General features: G+C 47.1%; 1 protein-coding gene across 11 annotated transcripts in view; it reads left to right on the plus strand.

Annotated features, from left to right (window-relative positions):
• Nucleotides 1–21,969, plus strand: part of UBR4 (ubiquitin protein ligase E3 component n-recognin 4) — a 2,329,353-nt gene that overhangs the window by 2,285,482 nt on the left and 21,902 nt on the right. For all 11 annotated transcript variants that reach the window (XM_078642504.1, XM_078642505.1, XM_078642507.1 and 8 more), the window contains 2 exons: nt 10,244–10,334; nt 15,116–15,278. In XM_078642504.1, coding sequence (XP_078498630.1) covers nt 10,244–10,334; nt 15,116–15,278 — 254 coding nt within the window. The remainder of the gene's footprint in view (nt 1–10,243; nt 10,335–15,115; nt 15,279–21,969) is intronic.

Raw genomic sequence — 21,969 nt, forward strand, 5'->3', positions numbered from 1 at the left:
TTTTGTAATGTGCACTCCATTTGAACCAATGCACAGTTATTCACTACATCTGTTGACCCTGAAAATTAACTTTTTGGTCGCAATATCAGCTTGTCGCATGAGTTAGCTGCAGGCACTCTTGATCTAGCCCTTACACAATATGTTTTCCAGAAAAACTGGTGTTGAGAATCCCATCTATATATCTGATGACAGTAGTAACACATTTCTATGTCGGACAGGCTGTCGCCCTTCTACCATTCTTTAGCCCGCATCATCTTAAGGTGTAGGAGACACTCCATCATCTGATCCCCACGAGAGCCCTCCGTTTCTACACTGATTGTACTAGGGATAATAGGGTAATCAATTAACTCTTTGTGGGCTTCTCGGGACTAAAGAAAGTCGAGACAGAGCACAAATAATTCTCTTGGTGGATAACCCACTGCATTAAAATCTGCTATGCGCTAGCTAAGAAGCAGCCAACTGAAAAATTGAGGACTTGTTCCACTCAAGCCATGATTGTTACTACTACTCTAGTGTGGCACAGAGTGCCTGTGCTGGATATCTATCAACCTGGTAATGGACATCATTGCATGCAACACTATGGCTTGGAAGGTCAGGTCTGTCGAGATGAGCACATTGTCTGTGCAGAACTGTTTAGTTTGAGTCCTTCCTCAGACACACCACCTTGGGAGGTACTGCTTTAGTATCTACTCACAAGTTGAGGGGTCTGCAGTTAGAAGTATCCATTAGAAGAACAATTTACATACCTAAAGTAATGCTCTTTCTGGTGGGTACTCTGTTAATCCTCAAATTCCTCACTGTCCTCTAACACCCATTCTCCCCTCTGCCGGACACTCCCACCACCCCCCTGTTACTCTACACCTTTCCCTTCTCATTTCTGTTGAATACACTCTTTTCAATCCCAAAAAGTCTCGAAAGAGAGATCTGCCCACAGGTCAAGCCACTTTGCTGATGGGTTCTACACCTGAGGACACAGACACGCTTTTAAAAGGAGTAGAGGGTTTGGGCGTGACCGAAGAGATGAAGTCCAAGGAATCAGTATTTAGTTTTCAAGAAAGTCCTTATTTGCAATCAGTTAATTCACTCGAAATTGTTGATTTTACGGTCAGCCAACGCGTTTCGTTCTCAAGATGAGAACTTCGTCAGGGCTCAATGGATGTGTGTCCTTATGGTAAAGTAAGGTTTATTGGAAATTATTGCCACTCCTAAGGTACAGTGAAAGCAGTGCAGCTCAGCTCCAACTAGACCTCTTGTTCAGAACATGAATAAATGATCCATCAGTTCAGTTGGTGTTGGTGTCTTAAACGAGCGGTTCTCCTGCCACGATGAGCTAGGATCGCTCGCTCATCGTGGCAGGAGAACCGCTCGTTTAAGAATTCCCTCTATGGCCGACCAAGGCCCTTTGATACCCTTAGTGTCTCCAGAGTTACTGCCTGGAACACCAACTGGACTGATGGATCATTGATTCATGTTCTGAGCAAGAGGTCTAGTTGGAGCTAGGCTGCACTCCTTCCACTGTCACTTAGGAGTGGCAATATTTTCCAATAAACTTTACTGTTCTAGGCATATGAGCTGCAGATTACACACTATGCATATATTGCCACCTAGTGTTGGGCCCGGATGTTTGCAGTTTATTTTGTTGAAGAAAAGTCTTTGGAAGTCACGGGATAGGTGACTCCTCCTTTGGATGATACTGTGCATGGGCATCGGCTCCATCCCCAGATAGTTTTTTTCCGCCACCGGGCTCGGATGTGTTTCCAGCGCTCCGTGTTGGAACCGATTTCCTTTGGCGCTCAATCCTCACCAACTTACAGAAATTAAGTTTCGAACGCTTTTCAAGTCGACGCTACTCTTCAACACTGAAAACTTCGATTCCGGTCGTCGTCGACGGCCTTCGGGCCTAACTAGGCCTCGACTCCAGCTCATGGAAAGGACGCCATTTAAAAAGTTTCCTCAATGTGGGTCGAAGTTTCCCCACACCGACCTTCATGAAGTGTGTAACCTTTGCCTCTCCCCGGAGCACAAAGCCAGAGACTGTTCCGCGTGTGCCTCTTTCCGCTCCAGGAAGACTATCCGGGACCGAAGAGCGAGGCGAACAATGCCTCGATCTTCAGCTACCATTCCGGACGACATCTTCGATGAAGGCGTCAACGTTCCAGAACAACACGACCTCGACAGCAATTCCGAGGCAGAAGACTCCGAAGTCGAGGACATCACTCCAGCACAGTGGGTCGTAAGTAAGACCGTTGACCCCGACCCTTCGTCGACACACCCAAAGAAGGCCCCGGTCACACCCTCACCCTTGGGCTCAGGTGCACACCGACACACTGCTTCTACTGCCCCACCTTCGGGCCCGGCTAAGAAGCTAATGAAGCCTTCAGGCGACTCGGGCTCGAGTCGGCCTTCGCACAGTTCCGGGGCACACTTACCGGCACCGAAAAAGACAACTTCACCGGCAACGCCGACATCCAAACCATCGGCGCCGAAACATACCACTACTCCTTCGGCACCGAAACCCAGGTCGGAACCGAGCAAACCCGCTTCGGATTCGAAAAAACCACCGGAACCGAAAAAACCATCCAATCCAAAAAACATACCGGAACCGAAAAAACCCTCGGAACTGAAAAAAGTTTCGGAGCCGAAAAAGACTCCTGCTTCTCCGGTTAAAGACATTGCCAAAAAGCCAAAACAAACCGCTTTGGTGCCAAAACCTTCCTCCGCACCAAAAGATCGGCCTCCTGCCGAGAACTTACCTTATCCAGACCCTGCTCAAAAGACTCTAGCTAAAGATCCAATCACTGGACAGCTGATTTTGGCTTAAAAAAAGCGACCACTGGACACACCAGCTCCAGCTCTGCATTCAAAGAAGGAGGAAATGGCTACATCTTCCTCAAGACTGCCTTCCCCTTCTCTTTCACCTGTACCATCACCACGTCCTCCCATACCACAACATTCCCCAGCATCCTCTATCATACCAGACGATGACAACAGGGATGATAGATCTGATGACATGGGGGTAACATGCCTGATCCAGCTACTCCTACAGGATCACCTGACCCGTGGGATGATTATAACACCCCAGATGTCCCAAATGTCCCTCAGGATGACATATACCCCTCAAGGCCTTCCCCGCCAGAAGACACTATGGGTTTCAATCAATTAATTCACAGGGCTGCGCAATATCACGGGGTAGACATGCATACAGACCCTGTAGATGAAGACTTTTTAATGGATACCTTTGAAAGTGAACAAAGGTCCTCATCCATTTTACCAATGCTTAAAGGAGTGATTAAGCATGCTCCTGAAGTTTTCAAAGACCCAGTCAGAACTCGGATCATTAACCCTCGCATAGAGAAAAAATATAAAGCTGCTCCCTCAGGCCCAGCATATATTAAAGGTCCTGTACCACTAGACTCACTGGTAGTTTCCAATGCACGCAAGAGAGCAAACTCACAAACATCAGGTGAAGCTCCACCACCAGATAAAGAGTCTAAGCTACTTGACGCATCAGGGAAAAGAACAGCGTCTAAAGCAGCAAACATGTGGTGTACCGCCAATACACAGGCATCATTAGCCAGATACGACAGGGCACTTTATGACGAATTAGAATCATAAATGAGGCACCTTCCTGATAAGTACAAAGATAGAGCAAATGAACTTATCCAAGAGGGGAAAAACATCACAAACACCTCTATTCGGTGTGCACTGCATGCAGCAGATACTGCCTGTAGGGCAGTTAACACCAGCTTCCTATTACGTAGACATGCCTGGCTACGCATATCAGGGTTCAAACCTGAATGACAAAGTGCCATTCTTAATCAGCCCTTTGATGAGCAACACCTATTTGGACTTAACGTAGATGTATCACTTGAAAAAATGAAAAAGGATACAGATACCGCCAAATCTATGGGAGCCCTGCAGTCGCAGGCTCCCAGACGTTCATTTCGTCACTCATCCTACCGAGGTGCCACCAGGGGATACTCTTCGGACACAGCTTCTACCTCGTACAAAGCCCCTACACAGTCCACTTACAGGAAGGGCTACCAAAGGGGTGATTACAGGGGTAACAATAACAAAGGCAGAGGTAAAAATAACAACTCCCTCTCTGCCTCTACCCCATGACTCCCTTCCCTCGTCTTTTTCCACTGCTGTCGGTGGAAGACATCAACAATACCTGCCAGCTTGGAAAAACATCACATCAGACAGGTGGGTGCTCCAAATAATTCAGGCAGGTTACTGTCTAGAACCAACATCCACCCCCCCCCAAACATACCACCCAAGCAACGTCCAATGTCACAACAACACTTAACACTACTCATACAGGAGGTAATATCCTTCCTGCAGAAAAATGCAATAGAAATAGTTGCAGAGCATCAGAAAAACAAAGGAGTATACTCACTATATTTCCTAATACCAAAGAAGGACGGCTCTTTAAGACCCATCCTAGACCTCAGGCCTCTAAACATTTACATACAGTCGGACCATTTTTACATGGTCACATTCCAACAAGTCTTTCCGCTTCTGGTACTAAACGACTTCCTGGTCACCCTAGATCTCAAGGACGCCTACTTCCATATTCCCATCCACACAGCGCACAGAAAATATCTCAGATTTGTGCTAGACGGGCAGCACTACCAGTTCAAAGTGCTCCAATTCGAAGTCACACACACATAATTGGAGGACTCCAAAACAAGAAATTTGTTTGAACACTGTTAAGGAAATAATTATTCAAGAGAGTGCTATTTCAAGAGAGGTCAAAAGTGGTATAACCTCATACACTCCTTTTTTCATTGCTTTTGGGCTTGTTTTGGTGATCTTAAGAGTAGGAATGTCATGTGAAAAAATTATACATTGACATCCTTGTTCAAATAAGTGGGGCATTAGAACCGTGAGTTTGGTTCTCAAAAAAAGTGTATATATGTATGTAAGTTAAAAGTATATGTGTTTTTTGTATATATATATATATATGTAAATCGTGTACAGTTTTTTGTTTAAAGCAAGAGACCAGTAATTGAGGTCGAGTGTGGTTTGATTAAAAGAAAAAGTTGAACTATACACTGGTTTTTTATTGCTTTATGCGTTTGGCTATTTTTTGGAGATACTCTAAAGTAAAATATTTTGCAATTAAATTGTGTGGAGAAGGACTGTCCCAAGACTGGACAATTAATGGTATCCAGTCTTTCAAACAAAAAAACGAAATAGTGTTCCGTAGGCTTTACGTTGTTGTTTTTTCCTGTTACATACCCAAAAGCCTATGGGTTATATGGGTGACCCCTGTATTTTGTTCATGTTCCCATTCGAAGTCACAACAGCGTCAAGGGTGTTTACCAAATGCCTGCAGTAGTAGCAGCACACTTAAGAGACAACATATTCATGTCTTCCCATATCTAGACGACTGGCTCATAAAAGCCAGCTCATACAGCCAGTATGTACAACACACTCACGCTACTATTCAACTGCTTCACAACTTGGGACTCACAGTAAATCACACCAAATCGCATCTACAACCCTCACACATACAACAGTATCTCGGCGCTACAATAAACACCCAACTAACACTAGCTTATCCCTCTCCAGCCAGGATTACAAGTGTACAAACTCTCCTAACAAAATTCAAACCGCAACACTCGCTACCAGCTCGAGTGTTCATGCAGCTCATAGGAATGATGGCATCTTGCATATTTGTAGTACCTCACGCAAGACTGCAAATGCGTCCACTTCAAGAGTGCCTAGCACGCCAATGGAACCAGGCTTAAGGTCAACTAACAGACCTAGTGTTGGTAGACGGTTGGACTCATCGTTCTCTGCAATGGTGGAACACCAAGAACCTTTCCAAAGGGCGACCGTTTCTAGAGCCAGTTCCTCAAATAGTCATGACAGCGGACGCATCGCTCTCTGGCTGGGGAGCTCACCTACTGCATCACACCATGCAAGGCAGGTGGACACCGCAACAGAAGTTACTCCACATCAATCATTTGGAGTTGCTAGCTGTGTTTCTAGCCCTAAAAGCATTTCAAATGCAAGTGTCAGGCAAAGCTGTCTTAGTCCACACAGACAATATGACAGCGATGTACTACATAAAACAAACAAGGGGGAACACACTCTCTGCAGCTTTCTCAGTTAGCACAGCAGATATGGAGATGGGCTATACCGCTAAAGATCTTCCACTTAGCCCAACACGTCCCAGGAGTACAAAACACTATGGCAGATCTGCTAAGTCGACAAACACAGCAGATCCACGAATGGGAACTTCATCCGCAAGTTCTTCATCCGTTCTTTCAAATGTGTGGACAACCTCAGATAGACCTCTTTGCCACCCACGAAAACGCAAAATGCCCAAGCTTTGCCGCCAGATACCCACACCCATTGTCCAAAGGCAATGCGATATGGATGAACTGGTCAAAACTATTTGCGTACGCTTTTCCTCCTCTCCCACTACTTCCTTTAGTGGTACGCAAACTACAACAACATTCCCTGACGCTCATTCTAGTCGCTCCAACTTGGGCCAGACAACCGTGGTACACCACGCTGTTGCAGATGTCTGTAGTACCACACCAAAAACTAAACCTATCTCCACGCCTATTAACACAGAACCATGGAGAGATCAGACACCTGGACCCAGCTCAGCTCAACCTAGCGATCTGGCTCCTGAGGTCATAGAGTTTGGTTACCTCAACCTTCCTCCAGAATGCATGAACAATATTAAAGAAGCTAGACGTCCCACTACTAGAGCATGTTATGCTGCTAAGTGGAAACGCTTTGTCATATACTGCCAAAACAACCAAATAATTCCCTTAGACGTGTCTATTCAACACATCATAGGATATCTATTACACCTTCAAAAGTGTAATTTACCCTATACGTCTATCAGACTACACCTTGCTGCCATTGCAGCATACTTACAAAATAGACAACATCTATCTCTTTTTAGAGTACCAGCTATAAAAGCTTTCATGGAAGGACTCAAAAAAATAATTCCTCCCAGAACGCGACCGGCACCAGTGTTGAACTTGAACATTGTTCTTACGAGATTAATGGGTCCTCCCTTTGAACCATTACATAAATGTGAATTGCAATTTCTAACCTGGAAAGTAGCTTTCTTAGTAGCAATTACTTCTCTCAGAAGGGTTAGTGAACTACAAGCATTTGCCATTCAAGAACCTTTTTTGCAAATGCATCATAACAAAGTGGTTCTTCGTACTAATCCTAAATTCCTTCCTTAAGTCGTTTCGTTTCAAAATGCTTTATTCGGTTTGTACAAGTACAACCATATAGCAACATACATAAATACAGTTTCAGATTCACATTTATGTAGGTTTAAAAATTATGAAACAATTTAAATTATATCAATATCTATACACCAAACCCATTTTCGTTATATTGTTATACAAAACATATCTCATTTGGGTACCAAAAAAAGGCCATATAGTCACTATAAACATTGTAACAGCAACTATTATAGTAAAAAAGGTCATTTCACCATTCCATCTAAATCAATCAGTTGAGCTGCCCGTATTTTTCTCGCAGCCTCAAACAGTCGCAGAAAGAGCTCTACACACCTTAGATGTCAAAAGAGCATTACTGTAGTATATCGAAAGGACACAAACTTTTCGTAAAACAATACAACTTTTTGTGTCTTTTTTTCACCGCCACATAAAGGCAACCCCATATACAAATCAGGGATCGCCAGATGGATTGTTAAATGCATACAAATATGTTACCAGAAAGCCTAACGTTCGTTAACAATTCCTCCAAAAGCCTATTCAACAAGAAGGATAGGGGCTTCAATGGCATTCTTGGGGAACATTCCCCTAGATGCCATATGCAGAGCAGCTACATGGCTTACACCGCACACATTCACAAAGCATTACTGTGTAGATGTGCAAACAAAACAACAAGCCACTATGGGCCAGGCTGTACTAAAAACACTGTTTCAAACAACTGCAACAATTACTGGTGGTCGCCGCTAGGTGTGGGTACTGCTATACAATTTATGCATAGTGTGTAATCTGCAGCTCATATGCCTCGAACGGAAAATGCTACTTACCAGTATGCATCTGTTCTTGGCATGTAGAGCTGCAGAGTTACACGCGTCCACCCGCCTCCCTGGCTACCTTTATCTGTTCCAGTATTATCTTAATTAGATACAAATCACATAGACATCACTACCTCTTGTACAGCTCCATCACTTCCCTAATGGTGAAAAACAATCTGGGGATGGAGCCGATGCCCATGCGCAGTATCCAAAGGAGGAGTCACCTATCCTGTGACTTCCAAAGACTTTTCTACAACAAAACAAACTGCAAACATCCGGGCCCAACACTAGGTGGCCATCTATGCATAGTGTGTAACTGCAGCTCTACATGCCAAGAACAGATGCATACTGGTAAGTAGCATTTTCCTTACCATAAGGACACGCATCCTGACGAAGTTCTCATCTTGATAACGAAACGCGTTGGCTGACAGTAAAATCACCAATTTCGAAGGAATTAACTGATTGCAAATAAAGACCTACTTGAAAACTAAATACTGATTCCATGGACTTCATCACTTGGCGCACGCCCAACCCCTCTACTGCTTATGATTTGACTTACAGAGGCATCAATTGACAGTTGATGTCAGTGCTTGTTGCGCAAGCACATTCAATATAAATGAAACTAACGTGAGGTGCAGTAACAACAGTCCGCTGTCAAAGTATCTGTTATCTATGCTTTAAAAAGGAACTGACATCAGTGAGCCTGGATGGCACCTTTATAGAGCCCCAATAGTCACGCCAATGCCACCTATCAGTATACAGGATTACTGCTTTTGAGTTTCCGAATTCAAGGTGAAGAGTCTGTGGTTAGATAGAATATCCACCACGAACAGCATTAGCGAAGGTAATGTAACTTGTTCTTCTTTCTTGACATGTTGGTGCTAACAACCTGGGCTGCCTTTCTCCAAGTCGTATCGCTCTTCCACATTCGACACTCCATCACTCTAGTGGATTTTTAAACTTTGGCACATCCCTCAAAAAAGGAGGTGAGAATTTTTTGGCTTGATCCAACGAAAGCCCTGTGCTTCTACATGAAGCACACAAAAGTGTGTTGGGTTAGTGAGCAGCTCTTCGTTGGGTTTTCAGGTATTAAAAAGGGAAAGGGGGTATTGAAGATTCTGTTGAAGGTGATCATCCTATGCATAAACATGTTGCGCAATACCCAAGATGGAGCCCTCTGAGGCTTATGGGGTAATTCAACCATGGCCAAATGTGCTACAAAGTTATTAGCATGAAGAGTTCCTGTCTTGGACATCTGTCAAGCTGCAACGTGCGCATCAGTACCCACATTTGCCTATTATTATTGCACTGACAGCCAGGTCGGTAGAGAGAGACATTTTTCCCATCAGTCATGCTGGACATTTTGGTTTGAGTCCATTCTACAGACCCTCTCCCTTTTGAAAGGTATTGCTGTTATTCTATAGGTGAAGTATCTATGGCTAAGGATACTGGCCAGATAAAGTTACTTATCTTCTGTAACACTCTTCTGGTGCATACTATCTAATGGCAGATTCTTCACCGCCAACCTTCCTCCCCATTTTGTGGAGTCGACATCTGCACACCTTAATAAGGTCCTACGTTAGTTTTCAGCACACTCTCCTCTGCAGTTTTTCAGTCAAACCGCGTGGAAGGAGGACAGACAGAAACTGACATTAGCATCCTGGGGTGGGGCCGATATGCACCTCTGCTCTGTCACTTCTGGGGTGTTTTGAGGTTGCCACAGGGCGCCTAGTGGTGTGCAGGAGTTATTGCTTGAGAAATATTCAGGTCCTGTCTAATGCCTGAGAATATAATAATCTGGAGGTAAAGAATCTGCGTTTAGACAGGGCATCTACCTGAAAAAGTGTTACCAAAGATGAGTAACTTTTTAGTTTGTCCACCTGTATACAAGTGAATAACCTCTCTGACCTCCTAGAACATGCCTCAACTGCTTGCCATCACTACCTAGAAAGATTCCAGTGCCCAGAAGCAGTTAATTGGTTGTTCTAGTTTGATTACAGTAGTTTTCTGAGCTTGAGACACCAGTGGTAAACAGTGGTACCCATGTAGAATATTGTTCAGTAAACTTTGGCAGTCCTTTGGCTCCAAGAAAAGGTCATGCACATTATAAAGTAGAGTAAGCATAGTGCTACAAATCTTGATGTTCATTCACAGGAGTCTCCTGTTGTCTCAGATTGCAGAGCTGACCCATGTTTCCTCTTTCTCCAGGCTTACAGAAAAGGTGGTGAAGGAATACTCGGTGTATCGTTCCAGCCTGCTGTTCTGGGCCCTGGTGGATCTCATTTATGGCATGTTTAAGGTAAGGAACGTCTACCGAGAAACTGAGTTACTGAACCTGGATCACTCTGCACAACAGTCTCAGGCCAACAAGCCAGTTAGATGCACACTTGGAGAGAGAGTCACACACACACACACACGCACACACACACACACACACTCACTCCCCTTCACTCACTCACTCCCCCTCACTCACTCCCCTCACTCACTTACTCCCCTTCACTCACTCCCCTTCACTCACTCCCCTTCACTCACTCCCCTTCACTCACTCCCCTTCACTATCACACACTCCCCTCACTATCACACTCCCCCTACTGTCACACACTCCCCCTCACTCACTCCCCTTCACTCACTCACACACTCCCCTTCACTCACTCGCTCACTCACCTTCACTCACACACTCACTCACTCCCCTTCACTCACTCACCCCTTCACTCACTCATCCCCTTCACTCCCTCACCCCTTCACTAAAACACTCACTCTCTCCCCTTCACTCACTCTCTCCCCTTCACTCACTCACTCCCCTTCACTCACTCACTCCCCTTCACTCACTCACTCCCCTTCACTCACTCACTCCCCTTCACTCACTCACTCCCCTTTACTCACTCACTCCCCTTTACTCACTCACTCCCCTTCACTCACTCACTCCCCTTCACTCACTCACTCCCATATACTCACTCATTCCCCTACACACACTCACTCCCCTGCACTCACTCACTCCCCTTCACCCACTCCCCTTCACCCACTCCCCTTTCACTCACTCCCTTTCACTCACTCCCTTTCACTCACTCCCTTTCACTCACTCACTCCCCTTCACTCACTCCCCTTCACTCACTCCCCTCCCTTCACTCCCCTCCCTTCACTCACTCCCTTCACTCACTCCCTTCACTCACTCCCCTTCCCTCACTCACTTCCCTTCACTCACTCCCCTTCACTCACTCCCCTTCACTCACTCCCACTCACTCACTCACTCACTCACACTCACTCACTCCCCTTCACTCACTCCCCTTCACTCACTCCCCTTCACTCACGCCCCTTCACTCACGCCCCTTCACTCACGCCCCTTCACTCACGCCCCTTCACTCACGCCCCTTCACTCACGCCCCTTCACTCACGCCCCTTCACTCACTCCCCTTCACTCACTCCCCTTCACTCACTCCCTTTCACTCACTCCCCTTCACTCACTCACTCCCCTTCCCTCATTCACTCACTCCCCTTCACTCACTCCCCTCCCTTCACTCCCCTCCCCTCCCTTCACTCACTCCCTTCCCTTCACTCACTCCCCTTCACTCACTCACTCCCCTTCACTCACTCACTTCCCTTCACTCACTTCCCTTCACTCACTTCCCTTCACTCACGCCCCTTCACTCACGCCCCTTCACTCACGCCCCTTCACTCACGCCCCTTCACTCACTCCCCTTCACTCACTCCCCTTCACTCACTCCCTTTCACTCACTCCCCTTCCCTCATTCACTCACTCCCCTTCAGTCACTCCCCTCCCTTCACTCCCCTCCCTTCACTCACTCCCTTCCCTTCACTCACTCCCCTTCACTCACTCACTTCCCTTCACTCACTCACTTCCCTTCACTCACTTCCCTTCACTCACTTCCCTTCACTCACTCCCCTTCACTCACTCCCTTTCACTCACTCACTCACTCCCCTTCACTCACTCCCCTTCACTCACGCCCCTTCACTCACGCCCCTTCACTCACGCCCCTTCACTCACGCCCCTTCACTCACGCCCCTTCACTCACGCCCCTTCACTCACGCCCCTTCACTCACGCCCCTTCACTCACGCCACTTCACTCACGCCACTTCACTCACTCACTCCCCTTAACTCACTCACTCCCCTTCACTCACTCCCCTTCACTCACTCCCCTTCATTCACTCACTCACTCCCCCTCACTCACTCACCTTCACTCACTAACTCCCTTTCACTCACTCACTCCCCTTCACTCACTCCCCTTCACTCACTCCCCTTCACTCACTCCCCTTCACTCACTCCCCTTCACTCACTCCCCTTCACTCACTCCCCTTCATTCACTCACTCACTCCCCCTCACTCACTCACCTTCACTCACTAACTCCCTTTCACTCACTCACTCCCCTTCACTCACTCCCCTTCACTCACTCCCCTTCACTCACTCCCCTTCACTCACTCCCCTTCACTCACTCCCCTTCACTCACGCCCCTTCACTCACGCCCCTTCACTCACGCCCCTTCACTCACGCCCCTTCACTCACGCCCCTTCACTCACGCCCCTTCACTCACGCCCCTTCACTCACGCCCCTTCACTCACGCCCCTACACTCACGCCCCTACACTCACGCCCCTTCACTCACGCCCCTGCACTCACTCCCCTGCACTCACTCCCCTGCACTCACTCAATCCCCTTCGCTCACTCACTCCCCTTCACTCACACACTCCCCTTCACTCACTCCCCTTCACTCATTCCCCTTCACTCCCTGTTACTCACTCACTCCCTGTTACTCACTCACTCCCTGTTACTCACTCACTCCCCTTCATTCTCTCTCACTCAACCCCACATTGACTTCTCCTTGCTCTTGTACTTCCACTCACTCTGATTCACTTGCTGTAGTGCTGTCATCCCAGTCATACTGATCACAGTACCCTAAGCCATGGCATAACCAGTTAAGTGGATGATGGTCACATTTTGATCAGTGGCCTCAATCCTGGCATACACATCTTGTCCACTGGTTCTAGTCATTTTGAGACCAGTGATTTGCTCCATATTGCCCTCCACACAGTGCCCATATTCCCAATATGCATTGTAGAGCCCTGTATTAGGACACCCTGAGCACTGTCTTGAACTCTCACATATCCCTTGCAATGCCAGGGACCTTGTCACATTCATTGCACTGCCTTGCATCATGACTCCATTGTGATAACTTCACTGCAGTTCCATGAAAGCCAACACACTGAGTGTTGGGCCTTGAATGCAAGCAACTCTAATATAGTACCATGAACTGACATTAGTCCTTAATATGCCATGCTCATCCCTTTATCCAATTACCTCTCGATAGTGTGTCATTTGTACCCTAACATTGATGCTCCCCCGGGATATCCCAGCTGCTCAGTGTGTCAGTCTCCAGATGTTTCAGTTCTACAACTGATATACTTAATCTGGCTTATATGATTGTCTTTCCACTGGATCATCCTTCTACAACAGGGTATATCCAAATATCTGAACAATTTTACAAAGATTTTCTCCTCTCCGCTCAATTGGTATCACCCAAGTAGTTGACGAACACATATTAACAGTCCTTAAGGAGAACACAGTAACTGTCCAGGGTCAGTGGTAACTGATTTTCCTCGACTTCATATGACCAGCAGTACTGAGGTAGTGATAGCATTTGCCTTTTTCTTTGGCTCAGACAATAAAAGCACCATGGGTAGCTGAAAGATGTTTTGGCAGAAATAAAAAAAACACTTTGGGCCATATATAGGTGATTTGTGTTTTGCGAATCTCAAATTGCGATTTTTTGGGAATCTCAATTAAAGAATCACAAAACGAAATGTAGGTAGGATTAGCATTTTTTTGAGAATCCCAATTATTCCTTATTTGCGAATCGCAAATTGAGATTCGCAAATAAGGAATACCTTCTCATTCATTCCTATGGGCTAGAAGGCCCATAGGAATGAATTGGAAGACATTCTCAATTTGCGATTCTCAATTCGAGAATAGCAAATTGAGAACGCAATTTCAGGGTTGCAAGGGTGTCAATAGGACACCCTGTTGCACCCTGAAATTAACATGTGTGCACATGTGGCCCGCATATATGCCCTAAGGGCATGTATGTGACCCACATGGCACTTTGAAAAATGCCAAAAAGTGCATTTTTCAAAGAAATCGCAATTTACCACAAACCTGCAGTTGGTGGTATTTTGCGATTCCTTAAGCCACAATTCGCACAACTTGGGTGCTTCCTACATTGCATTTAAGGAATCGAAATTTGCAATTCCTTAAATGCAATCGCAAAATAAGGAATCGCAAATTTTGCGATTCCTTATTTTGCGTGTGGCTTTTTGTGTGCTACATAGCACACTGCCCTAATTGCGATCGCAAATGCAGAAATTCTGCGAATTTCAGCATTTGCGAGCGCAATTAGGCTTCCTACATATGGCCCCTAGTCTCAAAATTGGGAGTTTAGAAAAGTATTAGAGTGTTGTCCTACAGTGTTCTGAGATGCATGTCTTATCCTCCCCTTTCACACATAACCAAGTGCTCCTTTTTAAGGTTTACCTTAAATAGACTTTTAATGTATTGCTTTCCATCTGAAGTCTTTATGTCCAGGTTTCTGAATGTTCTAGGATGCTTCTGTGTGGTGTTTGTTAATATTAGGTTCCATTGCACTCGACAGCTTAAGTTGAGGTTTAACACTCATTCTTTTTTGTAGAAGGTGCCCACAAGTAACACAGAAGGAGGCTGGTCCTTCTCCCTGGCAGACTTCATCCGACACAATTCTGCGAATTTCAGCATTTGCGAGCGCAATTAGGCTTCCTACATATGGCCCCTAGTCTCAAAATTGGGAGTTTAGAAAAGTATTAGAGTGTTGTCCTACAGTGTTCTGAGATGCATGTCTTATCCTCCCCTTTCCCACATAACCAAGTGCTCCTTTTTAAGGTTTACCTTAAATAGACTTTTAATGTATTGCTTTCCATCTGAAGTGTTTAAGTCCAGGTTTCTGAATGTTCTAGGATGCTTCTGTGTGGTGTCTGTTAATATTAGGCTCCATTGCACTCGACAGCTTAAGTTGAGGTTTAACACTCATTCTTTTTTGTAGAAGGTGCCCACAAGTAACACAGAAGGAGGCTGGTCCTACTCTCTGGCAGACTTCATCCGACACAATGACATGCCTATCTATGAAGCTGCTGACAAAGCACTGAAAACCTTCCAGGATGAGTTTATGCCCGTCGAGTCCATCTCAGAGTTCCTGGATGCAGCTGGTTGGTACCAAATCTTTTCTTTTGCTTTATGTAAGTGAGAATGTTCTTAAGAAGCTTTTGCCTTATATTCTGTAAAATCACACAGGTGAGGTACTATTGTTGTTTACTGTGGACTATCTCTACCAATGTGAGGGCATTCTGAACACTGTCCCTTAGGTGTTTAATTAGAGATAAATTCACTATCTAAACTCAACATTCTTTTTATGTACCAATCAGAAAAATGTTAGCTGAGATAAATGTCTAATTCGAACTGTTCTTCCGTTTGAAACATGAAAAGCGTTGCAGCTTGATGGGGAGCAACCTCAGTGAAAAAGAATTTTATTTCTAGACTTAACAGCACCTTGTAATGACAGAGACCCAGAATATAGTGCCTTTCTGGAAAAAGCTGGGTTTCTTGAGTAGTAAACTCTGGCTTTCAACTTTTTTCCCCCCGAAAATCTGATTTTGAAGGATTTTTTTTTACTTTAGAAGGCTGTCAAGTTTAACGTTTTTTGTAAATGTATTTGTGTTTTTAACCGTCTCCTGTAAGTAGAGTCTGTCTTGGTTCTACTTTCCAATTTTTGTTTGTAACCGTCTTCTGTAAGTAGAGTCTGTCTTGGTTCTACTTTCCAATCATTTAGCCACTAATAATTACGAAAAGTGTTCCTCCTGCAGTGGGGAAAACATAATGCAAAGACAAAACGTGTATTGGTTGTCTTGCTGAATGTCACAATGTTGAGCAGTATGACATTAGTCAGACGATCTCACATGGAAGACCGCTCCAACCAGACTTGCATCACCTGTTGTCACAACCCACCAATAGAGATTGCCTCCACCTCAAATCTTGATCTGAAAGAGACACATCTGAAAGAGACACGTTAGTGATGATTCCTTATTTTACAATATCCCCAGGCGTCAGTCTGGATCCGGAAAGTTTTTCTGCTAAGCAGTACCTCTATATGCCAGTAGGTGGCGTCCTGCGGCTCCGCGTCCGTCACTGGCGTCGTAGGCTCCGAGATGACATCACGGAGAGTACTTAGGCACCACCTATGCGCGCTGAAGTCAGTTCTTTCTTTTTCCGCGCCAAAAGCGCAGATCCGGATTGAGCACGTACTTCGGTCACTTTTTGAGACTTTTTGTCTCTCTCTCTTGTCTCCTGGTGCACATAGGGATGCCCGGCTTTAAGTCTTGTGGGTCGTGCCTCCGGAATATGTCGGTGGCGGACCCACGTGGCTTCTGCCGCTACTGCCTGGAGAATGATCATGACTCCCGGGATTGTCGGGACTGCCGTGCCATGGCCCGAAGGCATTACGGGAGCGGTACCGGAAATTGCTGGAGGTCCGGCACTCCTTTCACCGCCGCTCCAGGTCTAGGGGCCGTTCGCGGGACCGGAGCTGTGGCTCCTCGGACTCGAAATCTTCACCTTCAGAATCCGGTAAGCGACGCCATAAGAAGAAGTTGAAAAAAGCGTGTTCGCTCTCCGACACCCCCCCCCCCCCCCCCCCCCCCCGGAGGCGGACTTGGGGGACAGGGGCTCCGCGCATGCTCCTCTGGAGCCTGGGAGTCCCGCGGCCTACACGTCATACCCGGGTCTGTTGGCGACTCCCGAACAGATGAAAGAGTTCCTTGCTGCCATTGACTGCCTTTTTAGGCCTCCGGCGCGCCTTCGGGCCCCGCGGTCCCGTGTCAAGATCCTGTTGGCCCGGCGGCTCCTCCACCGGCACCAGCCCCGGTGCCACAGGATCCTGCGCCGCTGGCTCCGGCCTCGGCTCCACGAGGTGCAGCGTTGCCTGCTCCGGCCCCGGCGCCGCCATCGGCTCCACCCCCGGCGGCACACTGGGTGCCGCTTATCCCACCCCTGACCCCGGTTCCAGGACCATTTTGTTTCGGCCTGGGATCCGCAGTGGGAAGCGGCTCCGTTCCCGGCGCCGTTCGTCCCTTCTCCGGCTCTGGTTCTGCCGCCACAACCGGCCCCCTCTACGCCACAGGCGGAGGACGACTGGGACGGGTCCGAGGACCCTCTTGCCTGGCAATGTGATTCCGAGCAAGATTGGGTGGACGATTTGGAAGACTCGGGCAAACTCGATGTTTCTTCTGACCCAGGGTTTGCCTCTCCTCCACCTACTATGGATGAGGGTGCTTCCTACACCGTGGTACTCCATCGGGCTGCGGAGGCTCTCAATCTCGACCTCCCTACAGTGGCCCTCAAAACCAATCTCCTTACGGAGGTGCATCAGACAGCGTCTACAACGTCAGAGCCACTGCTTCCTTTCAATGAGGCCCTCCCCGAAGTCCTCTTGGGCACTTGGTTGTGGCGGCTACTAGGGCGCCAGTGGATAAAAATGTCACCAGGCGTCACCACCCGGCGCCTGGTGACCCCACCTTCTCTTCCAGGGGATACTCATTAATAGTCATAAGCACTGAATTATCTCCGCCCATGAGCGGGAACCCGGAACACATAACAATATACATATATATGTGTAAATATATCAAAAAGTACATAGTACTAAAATAACTATACACATATACATGTATAATAACCATAATATGCAGCCTAACATATACACCTAGGCTAATAAAGCCAATCTTACGCACGTTCTGAAGCATGCAAATATGCTAAATATAAATGCAATAAACAGGCATGAGCCCAAAATGCATTTCATAACCATGAAAAACTTTTATTTTCATCAAAGAACCTGTTGTAAACAGTTATTAGCCTAAAAGGCTGCATATGAAAAGTTGTCTATGTACAGAAAATCAGACTGGCACCCTGCCTTTAAGGCCCCAGAGAATCTGCACACTTTGCCTTTAAGGCCTCTAGGAGAACTCTGTTCCCATCATGCACCACAGGTGACAGTTAGGTCAGTTCTTTTTTCTGGCTTGTTCTGTGAGGAACCTAGAACTTGAGCTCTGCTCATTTGTAGTATTTTCTGTCAGAAGTTGGTTTTTTCTTACCTTTTTTTGACAAAAGATTATTTTGGTGGTGTTTTCTATCTTGTTCTGACTAACTGTTGGTATTTTTTAGTCAGAATGCCACCTTTATTTTACAAATGTCCTTCCTGTGGGAAGAAGATGTCTAAAACGGATCCACACTCTGTTTGTGTGGTGTGTCTTCCAGCTTCTCATAAGGTGGAGGATTGTTATCACTGCCTCAACCTTTCTAGTAGAACTTTAAGAGAAAGGGAGAAAATGAGGTTGCTGGGCCTCCTGGAGAGAGAAAACCGTGGTGAGAAGAGTTCCAAGGGCTTATTCTCATCTGCCAAGCCATCTTCTCATCCTAAACGTCGAAGATCAGCGTCTCCAGAAGGTAGAACTAAGAAAACTCGACTCCAGGGAGCGTCGCCGTCAAAAAAGGTGCGGTCGACGTCGAGATCCAGATCGCCGTCAGCATTGTCGGCGTCGAAGAGGGCTCCGTCGAGGACTTCGCCGGTGAGGCAAGGTTCAGCGTCGAGGCAGTCGCCGTCGAAATCTTTCTCGACGTCGAGACATCTGGTGTTGATTGCTGTAAAGACGACGTCGGGGGTGCAACGTCCGACGTCGAAGGCTCGTGAGAAGTCGACGTCGAGAGAAGAGGCGTTCGACGTCTAAGGATGGTGTGTCGGCGTCGAAGGAGGGTTTGTCGACGTTGAGGAAAGTGTCGACGTCGAAGGATAGACCGAGAGAGAGGCTTACGACGTCTTCAAAGAAGAGGTCGACATCGAGAGAAAGGACGACGTCGAAGGAGTCGACGTCGAGACCTAAAAAGAGAAGATCAAGGTCGCCATCGCGACATAGGTCGATGTCGAAGTCTGCTTCGGGCTCGAAGCATGGAGTGTCTAGGTCTCCCCCACCTGAACATGGGTCGGCGTCGAGACTATCCAGACCAGCCTCTCGGACCTCAATTAGGTCTTTGTCGAGGTCAGACATCAGTCCAGAACATTTGTTTTCTCCGCGTGACCAGCAAGACGACAGGTCTGCGGTGGGGCAAGAGGTAGTGCACCAGGACTCGTCTGTGGTGGCTCATTCGGGCTCAACCTCAGGGCAGGTGTCGGATGATAGACAATTGGTGCCCAGACAACGGACTCCATCTGGCTCATTGGTTTCTGAGCACAGTGTAGTTTCCAGAGCCTCCAAGTCTTCCACTGGACTGAATATTGTGCAGGTGTCACCTGAGGCTTCACCTGAGCGTGTAGGGCGGCCTAGTAACTTGTCTCCGAGGTGGCTGGAAAGCCTGAGACATTGGAAGATGCGTCCAGATGCAGGACTGATGGGGATGAGGGCTCCGGTCCCTCAGACGGCGCTGCATAGAAGATCACGCTCTAGGTCCCTAGTGAGAGAGAAATCACGTTCACGGGAACAAAGGAGGCAGCGATCGGCAACTCCTCAGAGGCGGAGTAGGTCTCCTTCCTCATCTTCTACGTCATCGAAGTCTTCTTTAAGATCTTCCTATAGAGACTATTCTCCCACAATCTCATCTACTCCTCCGTCCAGAGTGTCTCCAGTGGATGATTTGGGCACATTTAATGATGTGTTGTGTTGTGGGGCGAATAAGTTCAAGATCAAGATGGCAGTTCCTTAAATAGCAACGTCAGTCATCTTTGAAACCCTACATCACAAGACGACTGGTAGGCCTCTTCTGCCGTTAGTGCCCGGATTGATAGAACCAGCAATGAGAACATTCTTAACTCCGGCCACGGTGGGTTCTGGTCCTTCTAGGATTGCTAAGAAGTACAGGGCTCCAGCAGAGGATCCTTTATTTTTGCGTTCTGACCCTCCTCCAGATTCACTTATTGTGGCGGCAGTCAGAAAAGCACATTCTGCGGCATCTACCTCTTCTGCTCCACCTGAAAAGGATAGTAAGAGTATGGATTCCTTGGGGAGAAAAATGTGAAACACCTCAGGTTCGGTCATGAGAGTGGCCAGTGCGTCAGCCTTATTGGGCCGCTATGATCGTCTGCTCTGGGACTCAGAGGCTCGTTTTGCAGATAAACTCCCTAAGGAGGATCATAAAGACTTCCTGGAAATAGTGGAAGAAGGAGGATTGGTGGCTAACCAGAGTATTAGTGCGGCTGCTGATGCGGCGGATCTGTCAGCTCATGGCTATGCACATGGTGTTTGTGCTAGACGTACGGCTTGGCTTCGCCTTACGGGACTAAAGCCAGAGGCGCAGAGAAAGATGGTGAATTTACCTTTCAATGGTTCGACTCTATTTGGCTCCCACGCTGACGACGAAATGTCTAAAATGAAAGTGGAGTTGGACACCCTGAAGGCTGTCGGTCTTGAAAAGAAAAAAGAATTTCGACGTCGGGGTAATTTTCGTCCCTTTGACAAAAGATCTTTTCAGCAGAGGGGCCAACAGTCGAATTGGTCCTCGCAAAATCAAGGCCAGAATCAGCAGAGGTCGCAATTTCAACAGCGACGACCTGGGCGAGGCAGAGGCAATGGAAACAGGCAGCAATCCTCTGCTACCAAGCAGCCTCAAAAGCAATGAACGGATGCTTCCTCCACAACCGTGTGCCACTCCGGTTGGAGGAAGTATTGTGTGGTATCTGGACGAGTGGAAGCAAATCACAAAGGACAGATGGGTGCTGAGTATCATTCAGAGCGGGTACCTTTTGAGACTCAAGAAGCCCCCTCCTTTCATTCGCCCCCTAAAGATGGTTCAGTGGAATATAAGGCGCTTGCAGCAGGAAGCGAACGTCCTTCTGAAGAAGAACACCTTAGAGCCAGTACCATCTCAACAGAGAGGTCAAGGCCTGTACTCTCGATTTTTTCTCGTAAAGAAAAAAGGTCCAGCTACGGAGTTCAGACCCATTCTGGATCTGAGAGGATTGAACAAATTCATTCGGAAGGAGAAATTTCGAATGCTGGCTCTTCATCAGATTTTCCCTCAATTACACCAAGGGGATTGGATGTGCTCCATCGATCTGAAAGATGCGTACTTTCATATTCCGGTATCCAGAAAGCATCGCAAGTTCCTCAGGTTCCAAGTAGGGGTTCATCATTACCAGTACTCAGTACTCCCTTTTGGCCTGAGATCAGCTCCCAGAACATTTTCAAAATGTATGGCGGTAGTGGCAGCTTGTCTTCGAAAGAGACGGATTTTCATATATCCGTACTTAGACGACTGGCTTCTGGAGAGTTCATCCCCATCGCTACTAGAAGAACATCTATCGATATGCCTCCAACTCATGTGCAAGTTGGGTCTGCAAGTCAACTACAAGAAGTCCATAATGAATCCCACCCAGAAAATCCACTACCTGGGTGCGCAGCTGGACACAGAAAAAGAAAACGTGTGTCCTTCGGAGGAGAGATGGTCATCTCTCAAGGCGAAGTGCGTGCTTCTCCTCCAGTATGCTCGTCCGACAGTTCGGCAAGTATCCTCTCTCCTGGGGTCCATGGCATCATGCATATTCATCGTGCCAAACGCACGTTTGCAGATGCGTCCTCTGCAGCAGTGTCTGGAAGATCAGTGGAAACAGAGGACGGGACGCTGGGAGGATCGAATTCATCTCCAACAGTCGGCAAGAGATTCCATTCGGTGGTGGATGAAGAAGGCACACTTGATGAAGGAGTTCCTTTTCATCAGGACCCACCAACGCAGACTCTAATCACAGATGCCTCTCTCCTTGGTTGGGAGGCACATATGGGCCCTCTTCAGGTACAAGGGCTATGGTCAGACTTCGAGAAAGGATATCACATCAATCTACCCGAACTCAGAGCGGTCCATCTT

This window comes from Lissotriton helveticus, chromosome 5_1, assembly GCF_964261635.1.
Source record: "Lissotriton helveticus chromosome 5_1, aLisHel1.1, whole genome shotgun sequence".
Lineage (NCBI taxonomy): Eukaryota > Metazoa > Chordata > Amphibia > Caudata > Salamandridae > Lissotriton > Lissotriton helveticus.